Here is a 24369-nt window from a genome sequence, read left to right on the forward strand (position 1 = left end):
CAAGTTATAGACCTTATGGCGGTTGCAAGGAAAGTTCCAACTAAATCTTTAAACTGGAAGACATATGAAGAGTTTGTAAGAAGCATTTGGAAAGCTATCTGAGGAGCTTCTCAGACAAGTGAGTGCATGGACATTGTTTTCGACGTTTATAAGAAGAAAATTGTAAAAGTGCTTGAAATGTCCAAGCGATAACGGAAACAGCCTGTAGAATATACAGTCCCAAGTGACAGCACACCGCTTCCTGTAGGTACTGACGCCTACTGCGCCTCATCTAGAAACAAAGAATTGTTGCAGTCACACTTTGTTGATTTGATATTCCAGGAGAAAGATACTGTTACTTCATCTTTTCCGATTTATCTTGGTAGTGTTGTAAAACATGGTCAGCCATGATGTGTTTCTATAAAATATGGGATGGATGAGAATCTGATCATGAAGAAGCAGATGGGAGAATCCTACCCCATATTTCTCACATGACACTGACTTCAAAACTAATTAACGTGATTATTTGTTCTACTGATAGGGATGGTTTCGCTTGATGCCCTTTATCACTACCTACAAAAGTGGAAAAGTTTATGACTGCAAGAATTTTGGATTTACTGTGGAGTAGGATAATCATCGCGGTACATTCCACTCGACCCATTTCAAAGCAGAGTATCGCTTGTTGATTTAACAGCTTTACCAGCTATTCATTTTTTAACCGGCTGCGACGCTACAAACAGTACTTTGAGAGCAGCAAAATCATGTGCGAAAGACCTCTTGTTGGATTTTGGCAAAAGGCCACTAAATGATAACGTGAAAAAAAATAGCATGGGAACTTTTGGTTCGTGCACTTGGCTCAAGCTTAGATACAATGAATAAATTACGTTTCCATCAGTTCCATCAAAAGACATTCGAAACTTTCAAGATTTGGCCCCTACTTCAATATCTATCACTCTTCACATAAAAAGAAGCTAATAGCAATGCTATATATGGATGCCTGCTTTGGAACCATCTGAGAAACTCAATCCGTTGCACTATGATTACATAAAGGAAGACGATACTGAATTCCGCAGGTGACTCATGGCCCATCGGAGCCTGAAGATTTTCCTAAGCAATGTAATTACGAGATGGGTTCAGAGAAACTGTATGTCCCTATAGAAAATTGAAAATATTGTGCTGTGACTTTTGCAAATGTAAAAGTACTAGTTTAGACCAATGCAGAAACCCTTATAAATAATGTTTGAGCCCATATCTCGACTGAAAGACATTCAATATTCATTTTAATTTTTGATACTATCTTATTAATTTGTACTAGTATTGCCCGCTACGACGTTTTTGTTTACATATAACCGTTTTCATACTTGTATAGGTATTTAACAAACACCACAACAAGATTTAGGGCACATAAAACTTAGAACGTGAGATATCCTGGCGCCTACAGTACAGATATATTGCTAGAAGGTAAAAACGGAGGAAGAACTGTTTTTGTAACAACAATAAGTCATACATAATATTAGTTTTCCTTTAATATATAGCTTAGTTCTAAACTAAAGCCTGCATGTTGTATACCGTTTCAAAGGTTATTAAATTCTGTTTCTTTTTTGTGTCTTATTGAAATGTTGAATTATTAGCAATTTTCGAGAAATTTACGAAAGTAGAATAAAATTTTATCTTCAATTCTACTCTTTTTCATTTTTTCGGGAACAAGGCGCAAATTTCACGAAAACTGCAACAATACAACATTGTGGAGTACAATTGTTTCTTTCCAAAGGGAAAGAGACGATTAAAATCGGTCCATAAATGACCCAGTTATGAGCGTTTAAAGAAGGTCATGATCCGCCATCTTGAATTCAATATAGCGACTAAACAACCATGAATCAGATCATGTGACCAATAGAAATTAACTCTCTTTTAAGTGGGCAATAACACCCAGCAGTCAAAATGAGCGCACATATAATGCACACGTGGTATGGGCTAGAGCCTAGACTAATATGGTACAACAACGTGAATGAATTTCCTTAGATGCAAGGAATGTGGTGACTAATTTCGCATGTTTAGTCTCGCAAAACACTATTTGAGCTTAATGTGGAGACGACTTGCCATGCGGGGCAATTTCAGCCAGACCACCATAATTAATGATGCGAAAGAACTGCATCAAAACTAACAGTTCCTGATATACATGTGAATCTAATTTTTCCTATGAATGACACATTATTGTATCTTTATTAGCAGTAAAAATAGGATGTTCCAGTTCAAAATTGTAATTCTATTGTCTGCCTCGGAGCTTTCACTACTTACCAGGCCTAATTGAAACCATATAAAAATTTAGAAAACTTCAAAGAAAGAGTCGTATATTTTGACACAGAGTCAGTGATATTGACACTACGAGCGTCAGAACCTACAATATATCCAGATGCATTTTTTTGGCTCGATGACGAACTAGATGATTTTGGAAAAAAAAAAAGCATACATCAAAAAATTCGTGTCTGGAGGACCTAAACAGTACACCTGGGAAATCTATGATCCCGACACGCATACAACAAATTACCTTTGTAAAATTCGAGGTTTTACACTATATTACAACTTTAGACAAAAGTTAAGTGTCAATAGTCTGGGACAAATTATTGTAAATCAATCCTATGAAAATATTTCCATCGAGTCGCCACATCAAATTTTCAGGGCTCGAGACATATTCTTACGGAGCCACAAGAGAAGAAATATAATTTCAATTATAAGAAACGCTGAATAATACCAAACATCTATCAAACAGTCCCATATTAGTATAAAAAGCGAAATTAGAAAATAATGTACAACAGACATATTTCCCCATCTACAACTACACCTTATTTTTCATCGTCACAGGCGCAAGACGAGGAAAAACCTGGAATCCAACCATCAACTATGAACAGAGTGCAAGTTATAATGTCCTCTCTCTTACATTTTGCACAAGTCTGAAGCGAATCCAAAGATACCACACATCTCTTTTTCTCCTTCCGATGCCATTCGGAGACCACCCATGAAATGATTTCAGGTACGAATAAAATTATCTTTAATCATTTTATGTATGCCTCAATATGAAACATTAAACATTAAACATTATATATATATCCTTATTTTAGGTTTCAAGAATACATTATCTTGAGCTTCCAGTTTTTCACCTTGGCGTAACCAAATAATGAGTTTCGAGTTTCTAGAATCGACACAAAAAAGCAATTAATATATCATCCAAAAACGTTTCGCCTCTACTACACGAAGAATGAGGAAAGAATCAACAATAATAATGTTCAATCTATAAAATATTTCTAGAATAAAGCAAATCAAGTTTTGTAAATATTATTCATTACCACATTGATTTTCAGGAAAAATAATTCACTCTCTGTCTCTCCTGTTCTTCTTACAATAGTCATGGAAGTATTCTCTTGTACCTGCTGTTAGTCGTTCATGATAATTTAATATATAATCTCTGAATGTTATATATTAAATGATCATCATTTAATGATCATTTGTTATGATCTGAGTGATCATTTGTTATGTGTGTGTGTGTGTGAGAGAGAGAGAGAGAGAGAGAGAGAAAGTGAGTTCATGTGCTTGCTAGATGTCAATAAGTTGTTCTCTTTTCAGGAAAATAAAGTAAGAAACATCTTGTACATTAACATGTTTAATTATTTCCTTACAGAGTTTGTTTCCTCTATCGTCAGAAGAGGAATTACAGACACACCTTTACTATTGCACACGCATTCAGAAAAAGAATCATTTCGTTTGCAAAATTTCAAAAATGTACACTGCATGAAAATATATTTTGTTAAATATATGCTACTTAAAAATCCTGTCTTTTATTTCACAGCACATTTGGTTTCTCTGAAAACTATTTTACCGGAAAAAAATATATGTACGGAAATTCGAATTCAGTTAATATTTTGCACCAAAGAATACCAATAAAAAATTATCATGTGTATAAAAATAACAAACAGAGTTTTCTGATATCTAAATTTTGTTCTTTTCAGATTTTTTAAATTTTGAAATTCAAATAAAATGATTCAGAATTTTAAATCGGAAAATTTCAAAACTAATTTCTAGTTACAAAATATCAAGATTAAAGTTTCAGAAACATAATTCACTGAAATTTAAAACCTTGTTCAAAAACTTGTTTCAGAATCCTTAAAAATTTAAAGAAAATTCAATCGAAAATTCTGTTTTCAGATTTTTTAAATTTCCCAACTATTTTTAGTCATGATTAATTAACTGCTCCTGATTTCTGTAGGAATTAAGGATGTTATACTTAACTGCCAAATGAAATAAATTTTATAAAAGAGGGCAATAATGTCCTAAAATAAATTGTTGGCAATATTTTACCCATACAGGAGAACAAGGTGAATCGACTAAACTTTATTATGGTTCTATACTATCCTCACTATGGCAATTTCCAAATTTTAATAGGGTGAGCATACACAAACGCCTATGGTTTTAGAGAAGTGTAAAATATACCCATGTTGTATGTGTGTCTGTACTCATGCATAACGTAATAAACCGTCATTAAAGAGAAGAATACATGTGGTCAATAAGCTTTCAAAATTATATATTTTTGGCATTCTTTCCATAAAACGGGGCGAACAAATCACCTAAATATATAGGTGTAATACTATAGGCCTATACTGATACACTGAATGAGCAAAACTCGTGGGATAGCAGTGCTCTGATTTGTGGATGGACAGCACGTGTGCCCAACGCCACCTGGTAGCCTCAGCGACGGTCTCAGTTGTGTGATAGACAGTGCTGGAAGTGGCTGTGTGAATGCGCTGGTAAAATGCAACGTCGTCGCGAGTTGACGGCATTCGAACGGGGCATGGTTGTGGGTGCCCGACGCATGGGGCATTCCATTTCGGAAGTGGTTCAGGAATTCGGCTTCCCAAGGTCAACAGTGTCGAGAGTTTACCGAGAATGGGTGAATGAGGGTGTCACAGTCCACAACAGACACCATACCGGGCGTCCACAGGCCCTAAATGACCGAGACAGGCGAAACCTGAGACGAGTGGTAATTCGAGATAGAGGAGCAAATGTGCAACGAATCACGGCTGAATTCAACACTGGCCGAGATAGAGACGTTTCCCAGTGGACAATCCGTCGGAACATGCGTGTTCTCGGGTATGGGAGCCGTCGCCCCACACGTGTGCCACTGCTAACCCGGCGCCATCGGACAATTCGGCGTGCATTTGCCAACAATCACCACGGATGGACACTGCATCAGTGGCGTAACGTGATCTGGTCTGACGAATCACGTTTTCAACTGTTCCATGCAGATGGGAGGCACCATGTGTGGCGCACACCGCACGAAGCGATGGATCCAGCGTGCCAAGTGGGCACAGTCCAGGCCGGTGGCCTATCTGTCATGGTGTGGGGTGCATTTTCGTGGCATGGAATGGGCCCCCTGGTCGTTCTGGATGCCACATTGACTGGTCAGCGGTATCGTCAGCTGCTTGGAGATTATCTCCACCCTTTTGTCATGTTTCAACACCCAGACGACATTGCTGTGTATCAAGATGACAACGCAGCCCCACATCGCGCCAATATCGTCCGTGCCTGGTTCGACGAGCATGCAGGTGAGATCCAACGACTGAATTGGCCACCTCGCAGTCCGGATATGAACCCCATTGAACATATCTGGGATGCCCTCGAGGTCAGGCTCAGGGCATTGAATCCTCAACCCACGAACAGGACCCAATTGACTGCCGCTCTGCAGGATGTGTGGTGCCAACTGCCTCCGGACGTGTTCCAGGGCCTTGCTGACTCACTGCCACGCCGTATCGCTGCACTCCGCAGGGCCAGAGGGGGCCCGACCAGATATTAGGTGGGTATCCCATGAGTTTTGCTCATTCAGTGTATAACGAATTTGAAATCTGGTACTTTCCAAAATTTGAGGTTAGGTCGATACCTCTCCTCAGGGATCACGTTAATGCATTCCTGTCCTACACCCTACACTTACCTGGACCGACAATGTGATATAACCTCATCAGAGGGAATATACTAGGTAAAAACCTTCAAATTTTACTTTTTAAAAAAATTATACTCACGAAAAGAAACTAGATGAGCCATGAAACTTACAGGGGTACATATCCAGTTGTTTATATACCCCTCCTTGGTTAGGCAACGTATCAATTGCTACGGGTTGTTCTATGCATCCCTGGACCATGGCCCCTGAATCAGGGAAGCAGAGGCATAAAAGCGCGAACAACTGCGCATATTACTTTCTTTCAAATGTGTATATTAAGTGCAGCTAGGTAGTTCAAACATTTTATATAAAGCTACTCTCCCCGTGCCAAAGCAGGCATTTCATCTAGTAAAGTAACAAAATGCGTTCAGGAGAAATGAATGTATGCTTATACGTTGTACTTACCTCAAAATCTCAGTGAAAGACTGCAATGGACTAAATGCAACTTTACATGTATTACCATCTTTTTCAACCTCAGGCTTCTCCATCACTGGCGTTGGGAGTTTTGTGGTTGCATTGATTTGACTTGCGGGTCCCATTATAATATTTTTCGCCGTGATGCCAACTAAATATTTAGAAGCTGGTTCTAGTCCTACTACCTGAAATATAACCCAAATCAGTCATTTCAATTTATTATTAATAAAAATCTCACTTCAATTATTTCATTTAGCAAAAAGAAAAAGAAAGAAAGGAAGAAAGAAAAGACATTATTGGTTTCTGTGTCATAGCGCTACCTCTTGTCAAAGAAAATATTAAAGTAATAAGTTAACAATCAATGAAATTGAAAATGACTTCAAATGAAAGAAGTAGTGTAGAATATAAAACTTCTGTTTTTAAAATTAAACTATAAAAATGCACCTCACAAAATCCTTTGATCAACTATGATATGAAATGACAACTCCTAATGTTTGTTAACTTGTACTTTGTAACATCGGCGCAAATCTGTCTTCAACATTGGGGGGGACGGGTAAGACGTTCCCATATATATATAAGCGATGTTCAAAATATTTATGAAGTTAAAGAAACAATGCTGTGAAGGATCAGGGGAGCAGATTTGTCTTCAGTGGCGTATTTAGGAGGCTATTGGGCTCAAGCTCCCCCCTAAATAAATTTGTTAGTTTTTCGCATTCCACGTACAACAATAATCCTTCCTACCTTTTCTAAGAATGTCATTGACTTTCCATTTTCTTATCCTCTTTGTTCAGAAATAATACTGTATTTGTCAAATTTCATTCTATGTAAGAAGAACTGCGTCCTTAATTGTTCTTTCTTTCAGCCTTTCTACTTTTCTGTTTCTTTTTCTTGACGTTACTACTTTCATTTCGCCTATCATACTTTATCGACCGTTGTCAGTTGTGACTCAAGTTGGCCATCATCAGTAACACCAAAACTAAGAGGAATTGATAAGAGTAACTGATGTTCCACAATAACTTGCGCGGATATCACATGACAGGACTTTAGTTATTATAACAAAGGAAAAATTATATCGTTTAGTCACTTTTAAAAGAATGAAATGTTTGAATTAAAGAAAATCAAAACGGGGTAATAATTAGCCCGGGAAATTAGAAAGGCCAAGAGGATGCTTCCTTTTTCTTGTATGAATAGAATAAAGGGTTAGATTCACTCTTTAATTTTTGTATCATATCATATAGCATTTATCGGTCTGTAATTCTTGATATTATAACTTCAATTTATGCATAAATTAAAATATATTTAATTCGCGAACTCAGGTGGGCAATTGCCCACTTCCTTACTTGTGTTGGGCATAGCCCCTCGAAACAAAATTGTAAATACGCCATTGGTTGTCTTCAACATTGGGAGGTGGGCAGATTTGAGGCTTATTCTAGAGAAGGGAGATGAAACTTATATTACGGTAGATGAATCTGATCAACTGTTGTAGAGTATATTATATATTACGCGATGCAGATTAAGTAGTAGTACATATCAGTATTACAAATCACTGCCATGAACACATTCTGAATTCTGAATACATGCATATTTATAATTGGCATGTTTCTAATTAGGCATCTACAAAGATCCACGCTAAAATTGTTTTATAATAATACAAATAATGACTTCCCCAAAACTATGAAGAAAGAATATCAATTATGTATGACGTAACAATACTCTTTGAGCAAAATGATTATAATCTCAATAACATTACAGGAATCGGTGAGAAATACTCTTCACTTAACAGATGTAACCTTAAGATTATGGAGGAAAATATTCCAGCAATTGAATTCTTTTCTTTGCTTACGAAACATCCTCTCTCAAAAGAAAAATTGGGACACGCGGAAATACGTAGGAACAAATCATGGTTCGAACTAGCAGAGAAGAAAAAACAGGCAAAATTACGTTGGCTACAAACTCCGAATGAAATAACTACACAAAATTTTATACACATCAGACGGGAAACTTCCAAAACTCTTAGAACAAAGAAACGCAATATTTTGAACTAAAATTTAGGAACTTGAAGATAATAGTAAAAATAAAAACATTCGGGACATGTATAAAGGGATCAACGAATTTAAGAAAGGCTATCAACCTCGTGCTTATATTAAAGAAAGCTGATGGAACAGTTCTCACTGATACAGATAGCATTTTAAATAGATGGAAAGATTTCTTTGACGATTTGCTTAACACGCAGCCAAAAACTAATGTGCGTGGAGAAAGGGAGAACACACCGCAGAACCGTATATTCCAGAACCCAACCGAATAGAAGTAGAAATCGCTATAAAGAAATTAAAGAAACACAAATCTCCGGGTGTAAACGAAATTCCGGTTGAGTTAATTTTAGCTGGAGGCAAAAAATTGTGGAACAAGATACACAAACTCATTCTTCTTATCTACAACAAGGAAGAAATGCCACAAGAGTGGAAAGAATCAATCATTGTTTCAATCCACAAGAAAGGCGACACAACTGACTGTAATAATAATGGAGGCATCTCTCTTCTGCCAACATCCTATAAAATAATTTCAAACATTCTATTAGCAAGATTGACCCCATACGCAGATGAAATTATTGGAGATTATCAGTGTGGATTTAGACGAAGTCGATCAACTATCGACCAAATATTTACCATTCGCCAAATACTGGAAAACAAGTGGGATTACAGTAGCCCGGTACATCAACTATTTATTGATTTTAGAAAGGCTTACGACTCGGTTAGGAAAGAAACACTATACAACGTTCTTACAGAATTTGGAATACCGAAAAAGCTCATTAGACTGATTAAGGAATATTTAAATGAATCGCAAAGTAAAGCCCGGGTAGGAGAATTTTTGTCCACGAGCTTTCACGTCAAGAATGGCCTGAAACAAGGAGATGCGTTGTCGCCATTATAATTCAACTTTGCCCTGGAATACGCTATAAGGAATATCAAAGATAGGAACCAGGGCCTAGACCTGAACGGTGTTCACCAGGTTATGCGTACGCTGATGATGTAAATTTAATAGGGGTTGATAGGAGAAAAATAGAAAGAAATGCAGAGGTCTTATTAAACGATTGCAGGACATGGGTTTGGAACTAAATGTAGAGAAAACTAAATATATGGAAGTTTGTCGGGACCGTAATACGATAAATTATGGATGCGTTAAAATATTAAATAATACTTTTGATAAAATGGATACTTTTAAATATCTAGGATCAATATTAACATACGAAAATCATATTCACGAAGAAATTAAATGTCGACTAAAAACAGGGAATTCGTGTTATTATTCAGTTCAAAATCTCTTGTCATTCCGAATTCTGTCGAGGAATTTGAAGCTTAAAATATATAAGACGATAATCATGCCTGTTGTTCTTTATGGTTTCGAAACATGGTCGCTTACTGAGTGAAGAGCATAAACTGAAAGTATTTGAGAGCAAGATCCCGAAAGAAATATTTGGACCCAAGAGGAACGGGAATGGTGAATTGCGGAAACTTCATAACGAGGAACTACGTAAATCATACGGCTTACCAAACATTGTTAGGGTCAAGTCTAGGAGGCTTAGGTGGGCAGGACATGTAGCGAGGATGGAAGAAAGTAGGATCGCTTTCAAATTGTTAGCGGTAAGATCAATCGGAAAACGACCATTAGGAACAGCTAGGCGCGGATGGAAAGACAATATTAAGATGGATCTCGCAGAAATAGGAATACAAAGTAGAAACTGGATCCACTTGGCTAAGGATAGAAGTCAGTGGAGAGCTTTTGTGAACGCGGCATTGAACCTGCGGGTTCCATAGGCTATAGAGTTAGTTAGCTCACGAAGCATGAGTGGATGCCTAGGCTGATACTACAAATAGATTAAATGCGCATTTACTGAAATGATGAGTTCTACTGACATTGGATAGTCTATATACTCTTCGTGTGCTAGGGCCTAGGGGAGAGGATGAGATAAGATTTTATATCAGGTTACGTCACGCACAGGCGCACGCCTTTATTTTCATTAAAAATGGAAAAGCCAAGAGAAACAAATTTCATCTCACTTTCCTTTGTGGCAGTCGGACACAAATCATCACATTTATCTGCAAAAAAGCACTTTTCAAATCGGATTATTGGGAGAGCTTCCAGTTCCAATGTTGGGGGGGGGGACATATCTCCCCATTTCCCCGAAATTTGTGCCCGTACCTACAGCTGAGACAACTTTCCAGCATGAAGAGAGGGCCATATCCTCCTCTGGCATTTATTGCAATTTGTGCTCAAGTTGCGGAGGTGGAATTAACACATATTGATGAGACTACTAAACGCACTACAGCACGAAGTTCAGTTTGAAATACTACAGAATACGATTCTTTTTAAAAAATGGAAAAGCCAAGAGAAATCAATTTCATCTTACATTCCTTTGTGGCAGTCGGACACAAATCTTCACACTTATCCCAAAAATCACATTTTAAGTCAGATTATTGGGGGGGACAGTCCCCCCAGGTCAAACATTGGGGGAACATGTCCCCCTCGTCCCCCCGGGATTTGCGCCAATGCTTTGTAACTAGTTTTGTTTACCGAACATCTATAAATTATCCCTATTTTATTTGCACGAACTGTAACCGACCTATTGTGGCGTAGTGACCCCTCTTTCTCTGGCGTAGGGAAGGGGGGGCCCGGAGGGGCCGGGCCCCCCCAAAGAGGTCCGACAATGTACTTTGGTACTTTGATGTTTGTAATTTTTTATATATTTTTATGTTTATATATTTTTTTGTTTGTAATTTTTCTATATGTACTTATAACAGCACTTGGGCCCCCCCCAAACACACATCCTGGCTACGCTACTGACGTACTCCCATGCGCAAAAAAAATTGCGCGTATACTGTAACTCAAGATTTTTCGCATTTATTCCATTTTCCTTACGTTTATGGGTAAAATTCAGTTATTAGTATGTGGAGATAATAGAAAGCAATTCATCTAAGGAGATATTTCCAAAAAATATAATAAAATAATAAAAATATAAGCAAAAAACAAAATTATGCTCGGTTTTGTGTATACTGGCAACGATGATTTCTAGGGATTTTTTCAGTAGAAGATCACAATTGCGGAGGGAATTCAGTAGGGGAATCGAGAAGTTGGATCAAGAAATGGATAGTGGACTAAAATGTTGCATTTATTGGTTAAAACCTAGTGTGTAGATTGCCTGCCAAATATAAATTAGCTTCTGTAACTAAGATGTCGTACGAAAATATAGAATTAAACAGAAAAACTCTTATCTTAAGGTTCGAAGCGATACGGACCATGGTTATGAAGATAATTTCTTTAAAAAAAGCAGCTAGCACCATGTAGCCTCCGTGGTTCGGTGGGTAGAGTGGCGGACTAGTAGTTATTTTATAATTTTGACACCACATCGAATCCCATCCCATCCCATCCCATTTCTTTTTCTTTTCTTTCTTTTCTTTTTTTTTCTTTTTTTTACAAAACATTATAATTTTCATGTTAATAAGAACCGAAGCAATATAATAAGGACAACTTACTGATATTTTGCTGTAATGACGTATTTATCGAGGATTAGAGAACTATTGTTTTCTGTTCATGCTGTTGTATAGTTTCTCTCATCCTGGTTTCTTGGGGAAAAAACAATTTTGTCTCCAACAAAGTGTGAAGGATATATATGGACAGAAAAAGACATCTGAGTACCAAACGTGATTTATCGTGATGAAGTGGACTAGTTTGCCATTATTTAAAAAAAAATGAAGTTGGCTTTTCTTTAGGATTTAGCTTAAAAAAAAAAATATGTTTTTCTTTATAAGACTATACTTTATGAGGCAAGGTGTGTGATCATACCCACAAATTTAGCTAGGGAGTGAAAGATAATTGTTTATACAAACATTTTACAGGTTTAGGTGCGTGAAACACCAATACACCATGGTCTCGCTTATCCGACCATCCTTTGTTCCACATACCATATGATCCGATATATCATTGCAAATAGCACCAATCGGCAAGAAGATCTGCAAGTTGTGGTCTTAATCTATTTTTCATGCTGTGGAGTCTATCGCCTAGCGCGCCCGTCTACACCTTGACTCATACGTCTATCATTCAGTGCAGACACGTATCCAGGTTTTCTATTCGGAGGGGACCCAACACGAATCCTCGTAAGCACGTAATTCTAATGTTTTTAAATATCAATAATAATAATAATAATAATAATAATAATAATAATAATAATAATAATAATAATAATAATAATAATGCAAAAGTTCTGTACCTCTCTTAAACTTTTTCCTACTTTTCATTTATAAACCGGTTTATTTTGGAATCTGCATTATAGCACAAACAAAATGAAACATATTTTCGAGAGAAATGTAACTAAAGAAAACTGTCTGCTACGTATATCACATAACAAAAATAGCAAGAAGACATGGAGTGTATCGTTCTAATATATTAAAGTTAAAAACAGAACGGAAACGAAATGTTTATCCTATTTAAAACTATTCTTTAATTCCACCTGGTCAGTGGCGTATTTACGATTTTGTTTCGGGAGGGGCTTTGCTAACTTTCGGGGGGGCTTTGCCTGGAAATGTGAAAATTCTGCAAGATTTCATTTACTTTACTATACTAAGTAAGATTTCGTGGGGGGCTTAAGCCCGGAAGCCATCCCCCTAAATACGCCACTGCACCTGGTATAATGGCATTATGGTATGTTCTTAGAATTATAACAAGACAACAGCACATTGCCCAAAGTTTGGACACTGACTACTAGTAAACTGATATAAAAGAACCTCAAAAGGGTAAAGGCAAGTTTATTAAAAAGTGCTTGAGTTTCGGAGAGAGACAGCTGTCAGGCCCTCACGCTGGATACGTCCCTGATTCAGTGCAGTGCAGTTATTTGTTATAAAACATTATTATTAGATGCGTAATATGTAAAATTATATCATAAGTTTTACTTTTAATAGGTCTTTTCTTAACACATCCATATTATCCAGCGTTCTGCCTGCCTGTTTATGTCGGATAAGCGAAACTCTACTGTATTTCCAAAGCTAGCATATACATGAACTAGAATTGTATCGTCCTAGAACAGACACTAGTCTAAAATGCTTATATTAAAAGGCTGAATAAAAAAAGCATAAGTACTGATTTGGAAGCGTGAGAACAAATTAAAAACAATTCAATATATTTCCTAGGTATCAGATTATCATCTTATTATGTCGATGTGTATTGTTTTTTAAACATAGTTTTAAAAGTTATACCATTCGCAATATTCCTGAGGAAATCGAAAGAGAAACTCCTTGTGCCTCTTATGGCAAAGAGGCTTAAGTGCATGGTCCGAAACCGATTACCACGTTAAGGTATAGATAAAGTTCCCGTACTTCAAAAATGCAAATCCGGGACGCTACTAAATTACGAGAATCTTTGAAATGCTTAAAACTGAAAGAAGTGTTGAATACTAATTTACTTTCCTCCATTAGATAGAGTTGTTCAAGTATTACGTTATCACATTTTTATTCATTTCACTAGAACTTCCAAGGGCGCCAATTTCTCTTTAAATTTGGAGGGGGGGCATTCAAACTCAGAAGATATATATATATGAGGATTTTAAGACAAATTACACTCAAATAATGCCAAATATTGTATATTCATAAATACAAAGGAGGCCTACATGAGCTTTGAGAGGGCTCGGCCCCGCAGGATCGGCGCCCTTGCCTTCTTCCTAGTTAAGCAAACGTAAGCAGATGATTTACTCCCTCCCAATGGTAAGCAAAATTGTTTTTTTTTCCCTCAAGATCTGTTGTGTTTCGTGAAATAACAGCAGGAATTTCCTGATTACTTAACCATCTAAATGAATGTTTTCACTTAGAGCCATCCCGTCGATTCGCGTTGCCTAGGACTAAAATAAATTAAGGGTCAATAATGAAGATGAGACTTCCATATCAAACATGAAGAGACATGTGGATCGGAGATCTTTCTTTCCTCCAACTTTGATTTTTTTCAAATCCATGATGGGAAATTATATTATGAGTACAATTTTCGAAATTAATAGTATACAATCGTAAAAATATCTTACAAAACGATGGTTTATTGCAAAATACTTTGACTCAAAGAATAAATTACAAGTAATAAACTTGTTACTTTTCCTGAAGAGTCTAAGTCGTGAATGAGACGGAAGCTGTCGAGCGTAGTGCTTGGAACGATTGCCTCACTTGTTCTACCTTCCCGTGGCGCAGCCTTGATTCGACTTGATCCTAAACGGATTGTTCAGAAGTCGAAGTCGGAAGATGTTTCCCATTTTTCCAAAACACTCTTGGTCGATTACAATCTGCCTCACTCGTGAGGGGACAATCCCATGCCGTAAGCGTCGGTGGACCACCGATAGGCGACTAGTAAGATGTCCCCAAAAATTGGCGGTCCCGCAGCCAAAAATTGGTCCCACTTCCGTTTTGAAAATTATACCACCACCGGCAGAGAAGCGACGGAACGCCAACGAACCACAAAATTATTCCCCTAAAACACGTTAAATCGCCTATATGCGTAATTTCTTTGCATCAAGATGAATCTAAAAACATTTTTTAAAAAATAAAACGAAAGTGCCCTGAGCTGGGCGTGAACCATCAACCTTAGGGTTACTAATTGCGTGTTCTTCCGAATTCGTCACGGAGGCGATTATGAAGGCACAGCTTGTAGAGTGATAAATCGTTGAAGTCTTTTTAATATTTCTAATCAGAGTGCTTCTTTAACCGTGTATATTTGAAGAGAACTGTTCGGAATCAAATCAAATGCACTCGTCATGTAATTTTATAACAAAATGACAAGCGTCTATTTACTTTTTTCATAGTTCTCCCATATTCACTTGCTAGTGATCGGCGATAGTTGCCAACTAAATTCATACAATTATACGCACCCATCTCAAGATTTTTCACTTCATGATGTAAAGGCAGGAGTTACTCTTGACCCCCGGAGCTCAAATATTGTTCTTATAATAACAATTCGTCAGGGAAAAATAATATATAATAATAACCGCATGCACATGACTGGCGATAGTTCATGTTGGTCCCTTTACGATTCTCCGTGACAAATCAAACGAGCGCGGACCAAAATGAAGTCCTCGTTCTTACGTTGTGGTAACTTCAATACCCCCGATTCTAGATATCTGCTTTGACTCGACGAATCCCTGCCACTAGTGGCACGTTAGCGGCAATCCTTCGACGCGTCGCTATATCGACGATCGCCATTTACCGGCAAGTGAGCCACTAGGAGTTGGCGACGTTTACGGCATGGGGAAGCTAATAAATAAACAAAATAATAATAATAATAATAATAATAATAATAATAATAATAATAATAATAATAATAATAATAATAATAATAATAAATCTAAAGCCTTATAAAAAAGTTTTCTGAAAAGTTACATCTAGCAAAATCATTTGTTGGTATTCCAGAACTGTGAATTCACGTTTATTCATAATTTACTTCTATCGTAGTTTTGATATGAGAATGATATGTCTGAAACTAACACAGGTCACTAATACTTTTTTTTTTTTTTTTGCTTTACTCAGATTTAGCAGTTTTACTTAACAGTCAGTCAATTTAGATCTGTGATATCAGAGGTTTAGAGATTTCCTTAATTTTTTCATTTCTAAAAAAGTTTGCAACTAATACCATTAACGTATCTCTTTCGATATTTCCATATGTAATGGCTTGGTCACTCCTAGTATATTTCAAACAATAAAATATTTACGGTGTCTTACTCCATTAATCCGAACTACATTTTATATCCAACAACTCTGTGCATTTTCCCTTAAATCTGCAAATTTTCTACTAGGTTAAAACTCAGTATTTTCTATTTTCTTCCTTTCTTGCTAAAACGAAAGTGTTCTTTAGACAACCTGGAATGATGACTCTATACTACATTATGTTGCATAGGGCATTTTAGGTAGCATATCATTTGACAGTTGGACACTTTCTTTTTATATTGAAAGCAACAGGGATTAAGTCCTTCTACACTTATATGATAAGTAAACACATTCTTTTTGATTCGTGGAATTGTGCCAATGCACTAAGTCCAGAGAGTTTTTAAGATAATAATAATAATAATAATAATAATAATAATAATAATAATAATAATAATAATAATAATAATAATAATAATAATAATAATAACTATTATTATTATTATTATTATTATTATTATTATTATTATTATTATTATTATTATTATTATTATTATTATTTTATTGACTTAGGTTTTCCTGAATATTAAGCAATATTTCACAAAAAGCTGGTATTTTTAAACAAATGTGTTCGATATCAAGTTTTCATAAAAGTAGTCACTCTCTCCTATAAATAATTTCAGAGGGGCCGCGGTGGCTCAGTGATAAAGCGTTCACCTTTGGTGCATGGGATCCTTGGTTCGACCCCAGCTCGCACCAAATGAATTTTGTGGTGGAGAAACACCATGTGCATGGGTTTTCTCGGGGTTCTTCCGTTTTCTCCCACTTTTTTCATTCCACCATTGCATTCATTTCTCATCATCACCGTGTCCTTTAGCCTAGCCGGTATAACCGTGGGTCGCAAAACTTAAAGATTTGATTTCAAATAATTCCAACCCAAACAGTTGCAGGAAGTATGCCATTTCCAATAAAACAAACCACTCTATAAAATTCTGAGTATTATTATTTTTTATATATACAATTCTAGCGGACCTTATTTCTAAATCGAAGGGTAAGAAGACTAAATTCATTCTCTTATTATTATAAATCCATTTCAATTGAAGCAGTTAAAATAGTTGGGAAAAATTAGAAAGCCATACCCTATATTCCAGTGTGCCACAACCGGATAACGTGGCACACTGACGTGCCCAGCAAAATGAACAGTGTGACGCAAACTTTTACCTATTATTTACAAGAATATTTGTCGAGTTTATTTTATTTATTATTATGAACGATTTTTCCACGGATCAGCTCTCTGTATACAATTAAACAAACAAGTATCACATTGAGGGAATGAGTGTAATTATTTACTTTAATAGTAATAGAAATGTATATATATATTTTTTGTATTTTCTACCGGGAATAACTGCATCCGGTCTAGAAAGCTGGGACTAACAACAAAGGAACCCGATGTGCTAAACACACACCACCTACGCACTTCAATACACCAACGAAGGTGCAGACTATTCATGAATTAAAGTCTCTCACCCAATGTATTCTCCTAACATGTCTCCCAGCGATTACAACATTTTTTGGTATCTCAATCACTTCCTAGTAGGATAGGTTTACCTAGAGACCACTGATTAACCTGGTAGAAAAAAATATTGGATGTTTCACTTTCTTACCTTTGGAGTTGACAGTCATCGGTTGGACAATCTCACACGCAAATATCTAATATTAACAACGTTTCTTCTATAATTTCGTAATATTGTATTATTTCTTTGTATTATTTATTAGGTTGGTTAGGCTTGTTTCAACACTTTTCTCTTTGCACCTACTTATTACCTATACCTTAACGTTGGATAAAAATACACTAGCCCTCACCGGGAATCAAATCCAGAACCAATGGACTTGAACCATTTGGCAACTACAAGGCACATTTAAATAGAAGTTTCGATTTTGTTAGGAAAATTGTGATTAGGTGTAACATTTAAAAATATATTTAAGAATAAGTACGGATGAAACGCACTGAATTTTCTCGCTCGAATTTCTTAAACTGACTCGTGTTAGGCTGCAGCTATTACTGAAACATTTATTTGGGAAATGCGAATAAAATAATGTGTTTTGGAAAACTTTGTTCGAAGCAACTTATGTCCAAAAGTAAAGTACCCATTGGTCATATTTCTGTTAGAAATAACTTATGCCATACATTAGAATTATTAAGGAAATAATTGCACGTGAACTATGAGCAAAAGCGTCTGAGTACTTTCTGAGAAATCGTCAAAAAAGTCATCCCCAAGAATAAAATATCCCTTGTGTATCTTTTCAGGACAAACGAGTTATGCTATGTATGAAATACGAACAAGTATTCCTCCACAAAATTGTTCTCCACAAAATCGTAGGGTAAATCTTACTCCGAAAAGTATTATACCACTTCTAGCTTTTTAGGATGATGGAATTATGCCGTATCGTTAGGTTATTTATGTGACATTTATTTATGAAATATGAACAAAATTGGGTCAGGCGCTAATGGGAAAATCGTCGAAGAGTAGGCTAAACTACCCTTCTGAATGTTTACAGGACGAACGAGTTGTGTCATATTGTTAGGTTATTAATGATACATTTATTTATAAAATGTGATTGAGAAAATTGTTCGAAAAAACGCATCCCATACAGTAAATTACACCTTACGTATTTTTTCAGAGCAATGATTCAAACTATATTTGTAAAAAAAAAATAAGCAAAATCTTTACAGCTATTTTTGAAACAATTTAATTATTTTAAATTTTCATCCTTCAGGAAACTACCCTTATTTTTATGTGTCGGAGAATATAGAATTCGAAACGATAAAGTGTTATAAAAACTTCATGTCTAGACTTAGGTCCAGATACGTCGAACAGTATGGCCTCTATTTGAATGCATGTAAAAGCGTGACGAACCAACAAACGAACAGATGGACAGACATCAAAATAACTTTTTCGATATGTGGGGGCGTGAAACTTGAATTCATTGAAATCTCGAATTCGATTTTTATCACTATTACTACATTTTTTTCTTTCGTCGCTTGAACGTGAAAAAGAATAGGAATACAACGACACGTAAGGTGATAATTTGTAATTCTTAAAATTTAATGAGTTACGTTTAATGTGTTGCCATGCTAGAAAAAAAAAGCTTATGCCTGTTTGTTATATCATTTTAATATCAGTTTTTCACGCTACTATATAATGTAGAAATATGGTATGATTATCGTTCATATTCATTCTATATTTGGAAATATTCGTGTTCCGTATACATAGATCTGTATAATTTAGTTACGTTCAACGAAAGCATTCTTGCACTTGTGGATATGAAAAAAAAAAAGAGAGAGAGAGAAAGTCAATACTCTAAAAAGCAAAAAACAAGCACACACACACACACACACATAAACGTTCATTTAACATCAGGACGATGTAACAAGGGATAAGACGGCAGACTGTCAAGGTCGCGTATGTTCTTCCTGACACACAAACCCGAAGTGAGTTGTCTGCTGTTCAAGAACGGGAAGTAACATGCAAGACTATAAACTGAAAACAATAACTGTTTCCAATAGTACACGTATTCTAATACTGAATAAATACGTCGATTAAAGGATACTACCAATAAATTATTTCCTTATTATATTGTTTCGGTTCTTATTAACATCAAAATTAAACACTTCCTATAATGTTTTGTAAAAAAAAAAAAAAGGGATGGGATGGGATGGGATTCGATGTGATGTCAAAATAATAAAATAAGTACGACTCCACCACTCTATCCACCTAACCACGGAGGCTACGTTGTGTTGGCTCTTTTTTTAAAGAAATTATCTTCATAACCATGGTGCGTATCGCTTCGAACCTTAAGATAAGAGTTTTTCTGTTTAATTCTATATTTTCGTACGACATCTTAGTTACAGAAGCTAATTTATATTTGGCAGGCAATCTACACACTAGGTTTTAACCAATAAATGCAACATTTTAGTCCACTATCCATTTCTTGATCCAACTTCTCGATTCCCCTACTGAATTCCCTCCGCAATTGTGATCTGCTACTGAAAAAATCCCTAGAAATCATCGTTGCCAGTATACACAAAACCGAGCATAATTTTGTTTTTTGCTTATATTTTTATTATTTTATTATATTTTTTGGAAATATCTCCTTAGATGAATTGCTTTCTATTATCTCCACATACTAATAACTGAATTTTACCCATAAACGTAAGGAAAATGGAATAAATGCGAAAAATCTTGAGTTACAGTATACGCGCAATTTTTTTGCGCATGGGAGTACATTATACTATAATTAGATGGGATATTTGGTATGAGTGCAATTCTGGGCATTTTTCGTTACGTGTCTCCACAGATGTGGATCACCCTGCTTAATCTGTTGTGCTCTACCGACACTCCAGATGTCTTTCTAGAGCATTTGAGTTTGGCTAGCACCCGTACCTGGTGATTATGCAACCACACACAACGGGAATGAAGCTGTCCGCCATTTTGTATTTGTTCCAGATATCGACTTAACACAAACGAATTATTGTTACCTGGTAGAAGCTATCAATTCATATCCATTTAGACCAATTTTCATTTGGCAGATTATCCGGTACTCCCTACGTTCCTTTGGGGAATCCCTTGCGCGTGCATGGTAGGATTGTGAAACATGCAAATTCGAATACCGCAGGTATGACGTCTTCAGTAAATTTTTTTACCCGCCCTCTTTACGCTGGATAGTTCCCGAGCTATTGGTATCGGAAAGTCATTTTCCCACGCTTTCGGCACCTTGTAGATCTGAAACTATGCCCGATAGCCGAACTTTTCTTCGTGTCTCAGTGGCAGGAGTCACCTCCAAAGAGTTGTAACACTTATTTTGTAACACCCGATATATATATGTGTGGGGGGGGGTGTATTTGGTTACTTTGAGGTGAGGTGAGGTAATTTTAGTTTAGCGTCCCGTTCAGCAGCGAGGCTATATGAGACGTGGACCTACTGATTAACGTGGAATCCGAACCACAAGAGCTCCCGGCGAGAATCGAACCCGGGTCTCCCACGCCTTGGTTATTTTTGAATTGAGTGATCTGGTACCACAGCTATTGGTAGAAGTCACATGATTGTAGTACTGCATTGTGATTGGTTAATAGGTCTTTTCTACAATGTATAGGAAAAAAATGAAAGGGCCCTTCACTTGTCCTCTGCAACATTATGTAAAACATATCTTTAATAACTTGTGTAAAAAAAAAGTTTATTATCATTAGTGTTATTACCACTCGTTATTTTGTACGTGAGGATTTAATGTAGAGTATTTAGTCATTTACTAAATTTTGTTAGTTAAATAGAAGTGATAAACTAAATTTTTGGAATATTATTTCACGTTGTTACTCTGAATTATAATGGAGGCATTAGCTGTATTGAGACCGATTTTAAGTTAAAACATGTGGTATATCATGATGTTAAGGAATAATTAAGTGTATTCATGAAATCGATAATCGAAGATACCTCGAGATTTATATATGTTTTATTCAACGTGTCAGTTATAGAAAGTTTATTCTTGTTACTTTTTGAATCTTACTTTTTATTTTTTGTTTTGTTAATAAAAGTTTATTTCGATTTTATTCGAAATGTGCTTAATAATTATCTCTTTTCCAACTATCTCATTTTTACGTGCTCTAAGCGACGTTATAAAATACATACCTGTTGGGGATACCTTTCTCAGGAAGCACAACTTAATTCTTTTTCCTTTGCGATTTTTTTAAAAGTTAGTCATCGTAAAAGTTTAACTTTCTGGAAGGGTTCTGGTAATGGCGACATTACCCACCCACAACAACGGTACAGCAGAAGACAAGTCTTATTTTGTAACAAAATTGCATTTGCATTAAAATAGTCTTGATTGGCGTGAAAGGCAGGCGGGATCGAACCGAAAATTTGACACATGTTATGCAGTATCGCTAAATGTTTAATAGTCATAATGGCAGTAGGCGGTGACTCTTCGTTATTTATGGAAGAGGAGTGGAGTGGATTTTAGTTTAGCGTCCCTTTCAGCAGCGAGGCTATATGAGACGTGGACCTACTGATTAACGTGGAATCCGAACCACATGAGCTCCCGCCGGGAATCGAACCCGGGTCTCCCACGCCATAGGCGCATACGCTAACCGCTTAGCCAGAAGTGAGCTCTTTATTTATGGAAGAGGATTTCGTGCATAGTGAAGATGATAATAATATGTTCAATATATTTTAATGAGTTCTGTTGATCAGAGAAAGGCAATTGAATCTATGTCTGAGGGTGAAGTGAAGAGTTTGCTTCATATGGTCTGTGGAAATAAAAAGGTAGAACTTAGTTTTTCTGCTTCTAATGGAGGGGGCAATGACCTTGCACGTAGTGGTAGTGGTGCGAGAGGAACAACAGGTGTTCCTTCAGCTGGATTTAGAGTTGATAAGAATGAGGAATGTAAGTTCTACTCCGTCTTTAAATAGTTGTTTTGGTAAACTTGAAGTAAATTCTGCTATGCTTGCTTTACGTTTTTTCTTTGTTGTTTTGTCTTTCTGTGATGGATCAAACCCTGTACTCCTGTATAAGTTTATTAAACAAATAGATGAGTTTTCAAGAACGAATGATATTTTATTTCTTGCGTTGTTATATTCCTTCAAAGGAAATGTTTCAGGTGTATTAAGTGATGTTTTGAATGAGTTACCGAACCACTGTAAGATCTGGGAAAGCACGCGTGACTTTATTTTTCACAATTTGCTGTCGGAATGTGCAATACAGACTATAATGGTTGAGGATATGTATCGCCCCCAAGGTCATTCCAAGAATTTGAAGGACTTCGTTGAACGTATTGTTTCCGTTATCGTTTATTAAGATTGAACTGTGGTGATGATAAGCTAATTAGTTTTGTAACTAGTGGCATCCAGCCCCGAATTAAGGAACGGTTATTTTAAAATCAGTAGCCAAAAACCATGAGTGAACTATTTCAGCTTCTAAATGAATTTAGTTTTCATGAACTTTTTTTCTAAATAATTCGAGTTCAAGCCACGATCGCAAGCGGTGTTGCCAGTTTTACCTAGAGAGTTAAATAAACAGAAGCTGAAAAATGTTGCGTGCTTCGTTTGTGGAGGTCCTAATCTTAAACGGGACTGTCAACAAAATAAAAACAAAAACTCTCCTGTTTCTGTGTCGTTTGTAAGGAAAAATGGAAACGAGCCTTCTTTAAAAGAAAGCGAAAGAGTTGCGTTAGTGAACATTAACATTTGTAACATTGATGCTGTTGCGTGCTTGGACAGTGGATGAATCAGTAACTTAACTAGTTTGGACTTGTTTAATAAAATTTAGAACTTTGGCGGTGTACACGTTGATTATAAAGATTGTCTCAGGGGGTGGACTTTAATTATTGAATCCTTGGTATTACGGCCTTCAGTGAATGTGTTTGTAGTTGTGGATAGACATGTTTTTCAGTGTAAATTTTATGTGATGAAGGACTTAGAATATGATACCCTTTTAGGGATAAACTGCTTCCGTCAGGAGGGATTGCGGATAGACTTTAGTGAAAATAGCGTATATTGGAAGAAAGCTAGAGGTATAAATATGGAATACCTGAATATTGGCTCTAGTAAGTGTCTCCATCTATCGCAAGTGTGGTCAACTAGCACCCGACAGCCAGCCATGACTTGTGAGTCAGTTTACAAAGTGAATGCATGTCTTAGAGAAGCAGAGAAAAACAAAAAAGGGTTTTCAGCGTTTCAAAAATTTCTGGAGGTATGTTGTTTGACTTTTAAATATGTAGTTATGTTAGTAATTAGATTATATTAAATATGTGTTTTGAAATGTGCCCATTCCGAGGTATTATTTGGCGGTAGCATTTTTTATTCGCGGCATAGAATCAAGGTGTTAACAATGGGTGAAACAAAATATGGCGGAGCAACAAATATGGAATACCAAAGTAGAGATAAATATGGAATAGTATTCCATATTTGTAGACTCAAAAATATTTCTTTTTGTTTCTTTGTAGATGAGTCTTCCGCCTACAAAAGGAAAGAAAACCGGCAAGAGAAGGCAGACATGGCACATTGAAGATATGCAACGTGCCGTCACCGCCGTACAAGCGAAAAGAATGGGGTTTCTGAAAGCATCAAAATATTTTAATGTGCCACGTTCAACGCTGTTTCGTCACTGCCATGAGACACGCGATACAGGTGAAATGAAAAAGTGTCCTCTGGGAAGAAGAACTATTCTCCCAGAAGAACTTGAAAATGAGCTCGTGGAGTACATTATTACCATGGAAAAAATGTTTTTCGGGTTAACACGTAAAGATATTCGAAACATGGCGTATCAACTTGC

General features: G+C 36.4%; 1 protein-coding gene across 3 annotated transcripts in view; it reads right to left on the reverse strand.

Moving 5' to 3' along the window:
• LOC145673403 (uncharacterized) overlaps positions 1-24369 on the reverse strand; it is a 501393-nt gene that overhangs the window by 45562 nt on the left and 431462 nt on the right. For all 3 annotated transcript variants that reach the window (XM_081743070.1, XM_081743067.1, XM_081743068.1), the window contains exon 27: positions 6371-6564. In XM_081743070.1, the coding sequence (XP_081599196.1) occupies positions 6371-6564 (194 nt within the window). The remainder of the gene's footprint in view (positions 1-6370; positions 6565-24369) is intronic.

Source organism: Thermobia domestica, chromosome 16, assembly GCF_964235325.1.
Source record: "Thermobia domestica chromosome 16, izTheDome1.hap1.1, whole genome shotgun sequence".
Taxonomy (NCBI): domain Eukaryota; kingdom Metazoa; phylum Arthropoda; class Insecta; order Zygentoma; family Lepismatidae; genus Thermobia; species Thermobia domestica.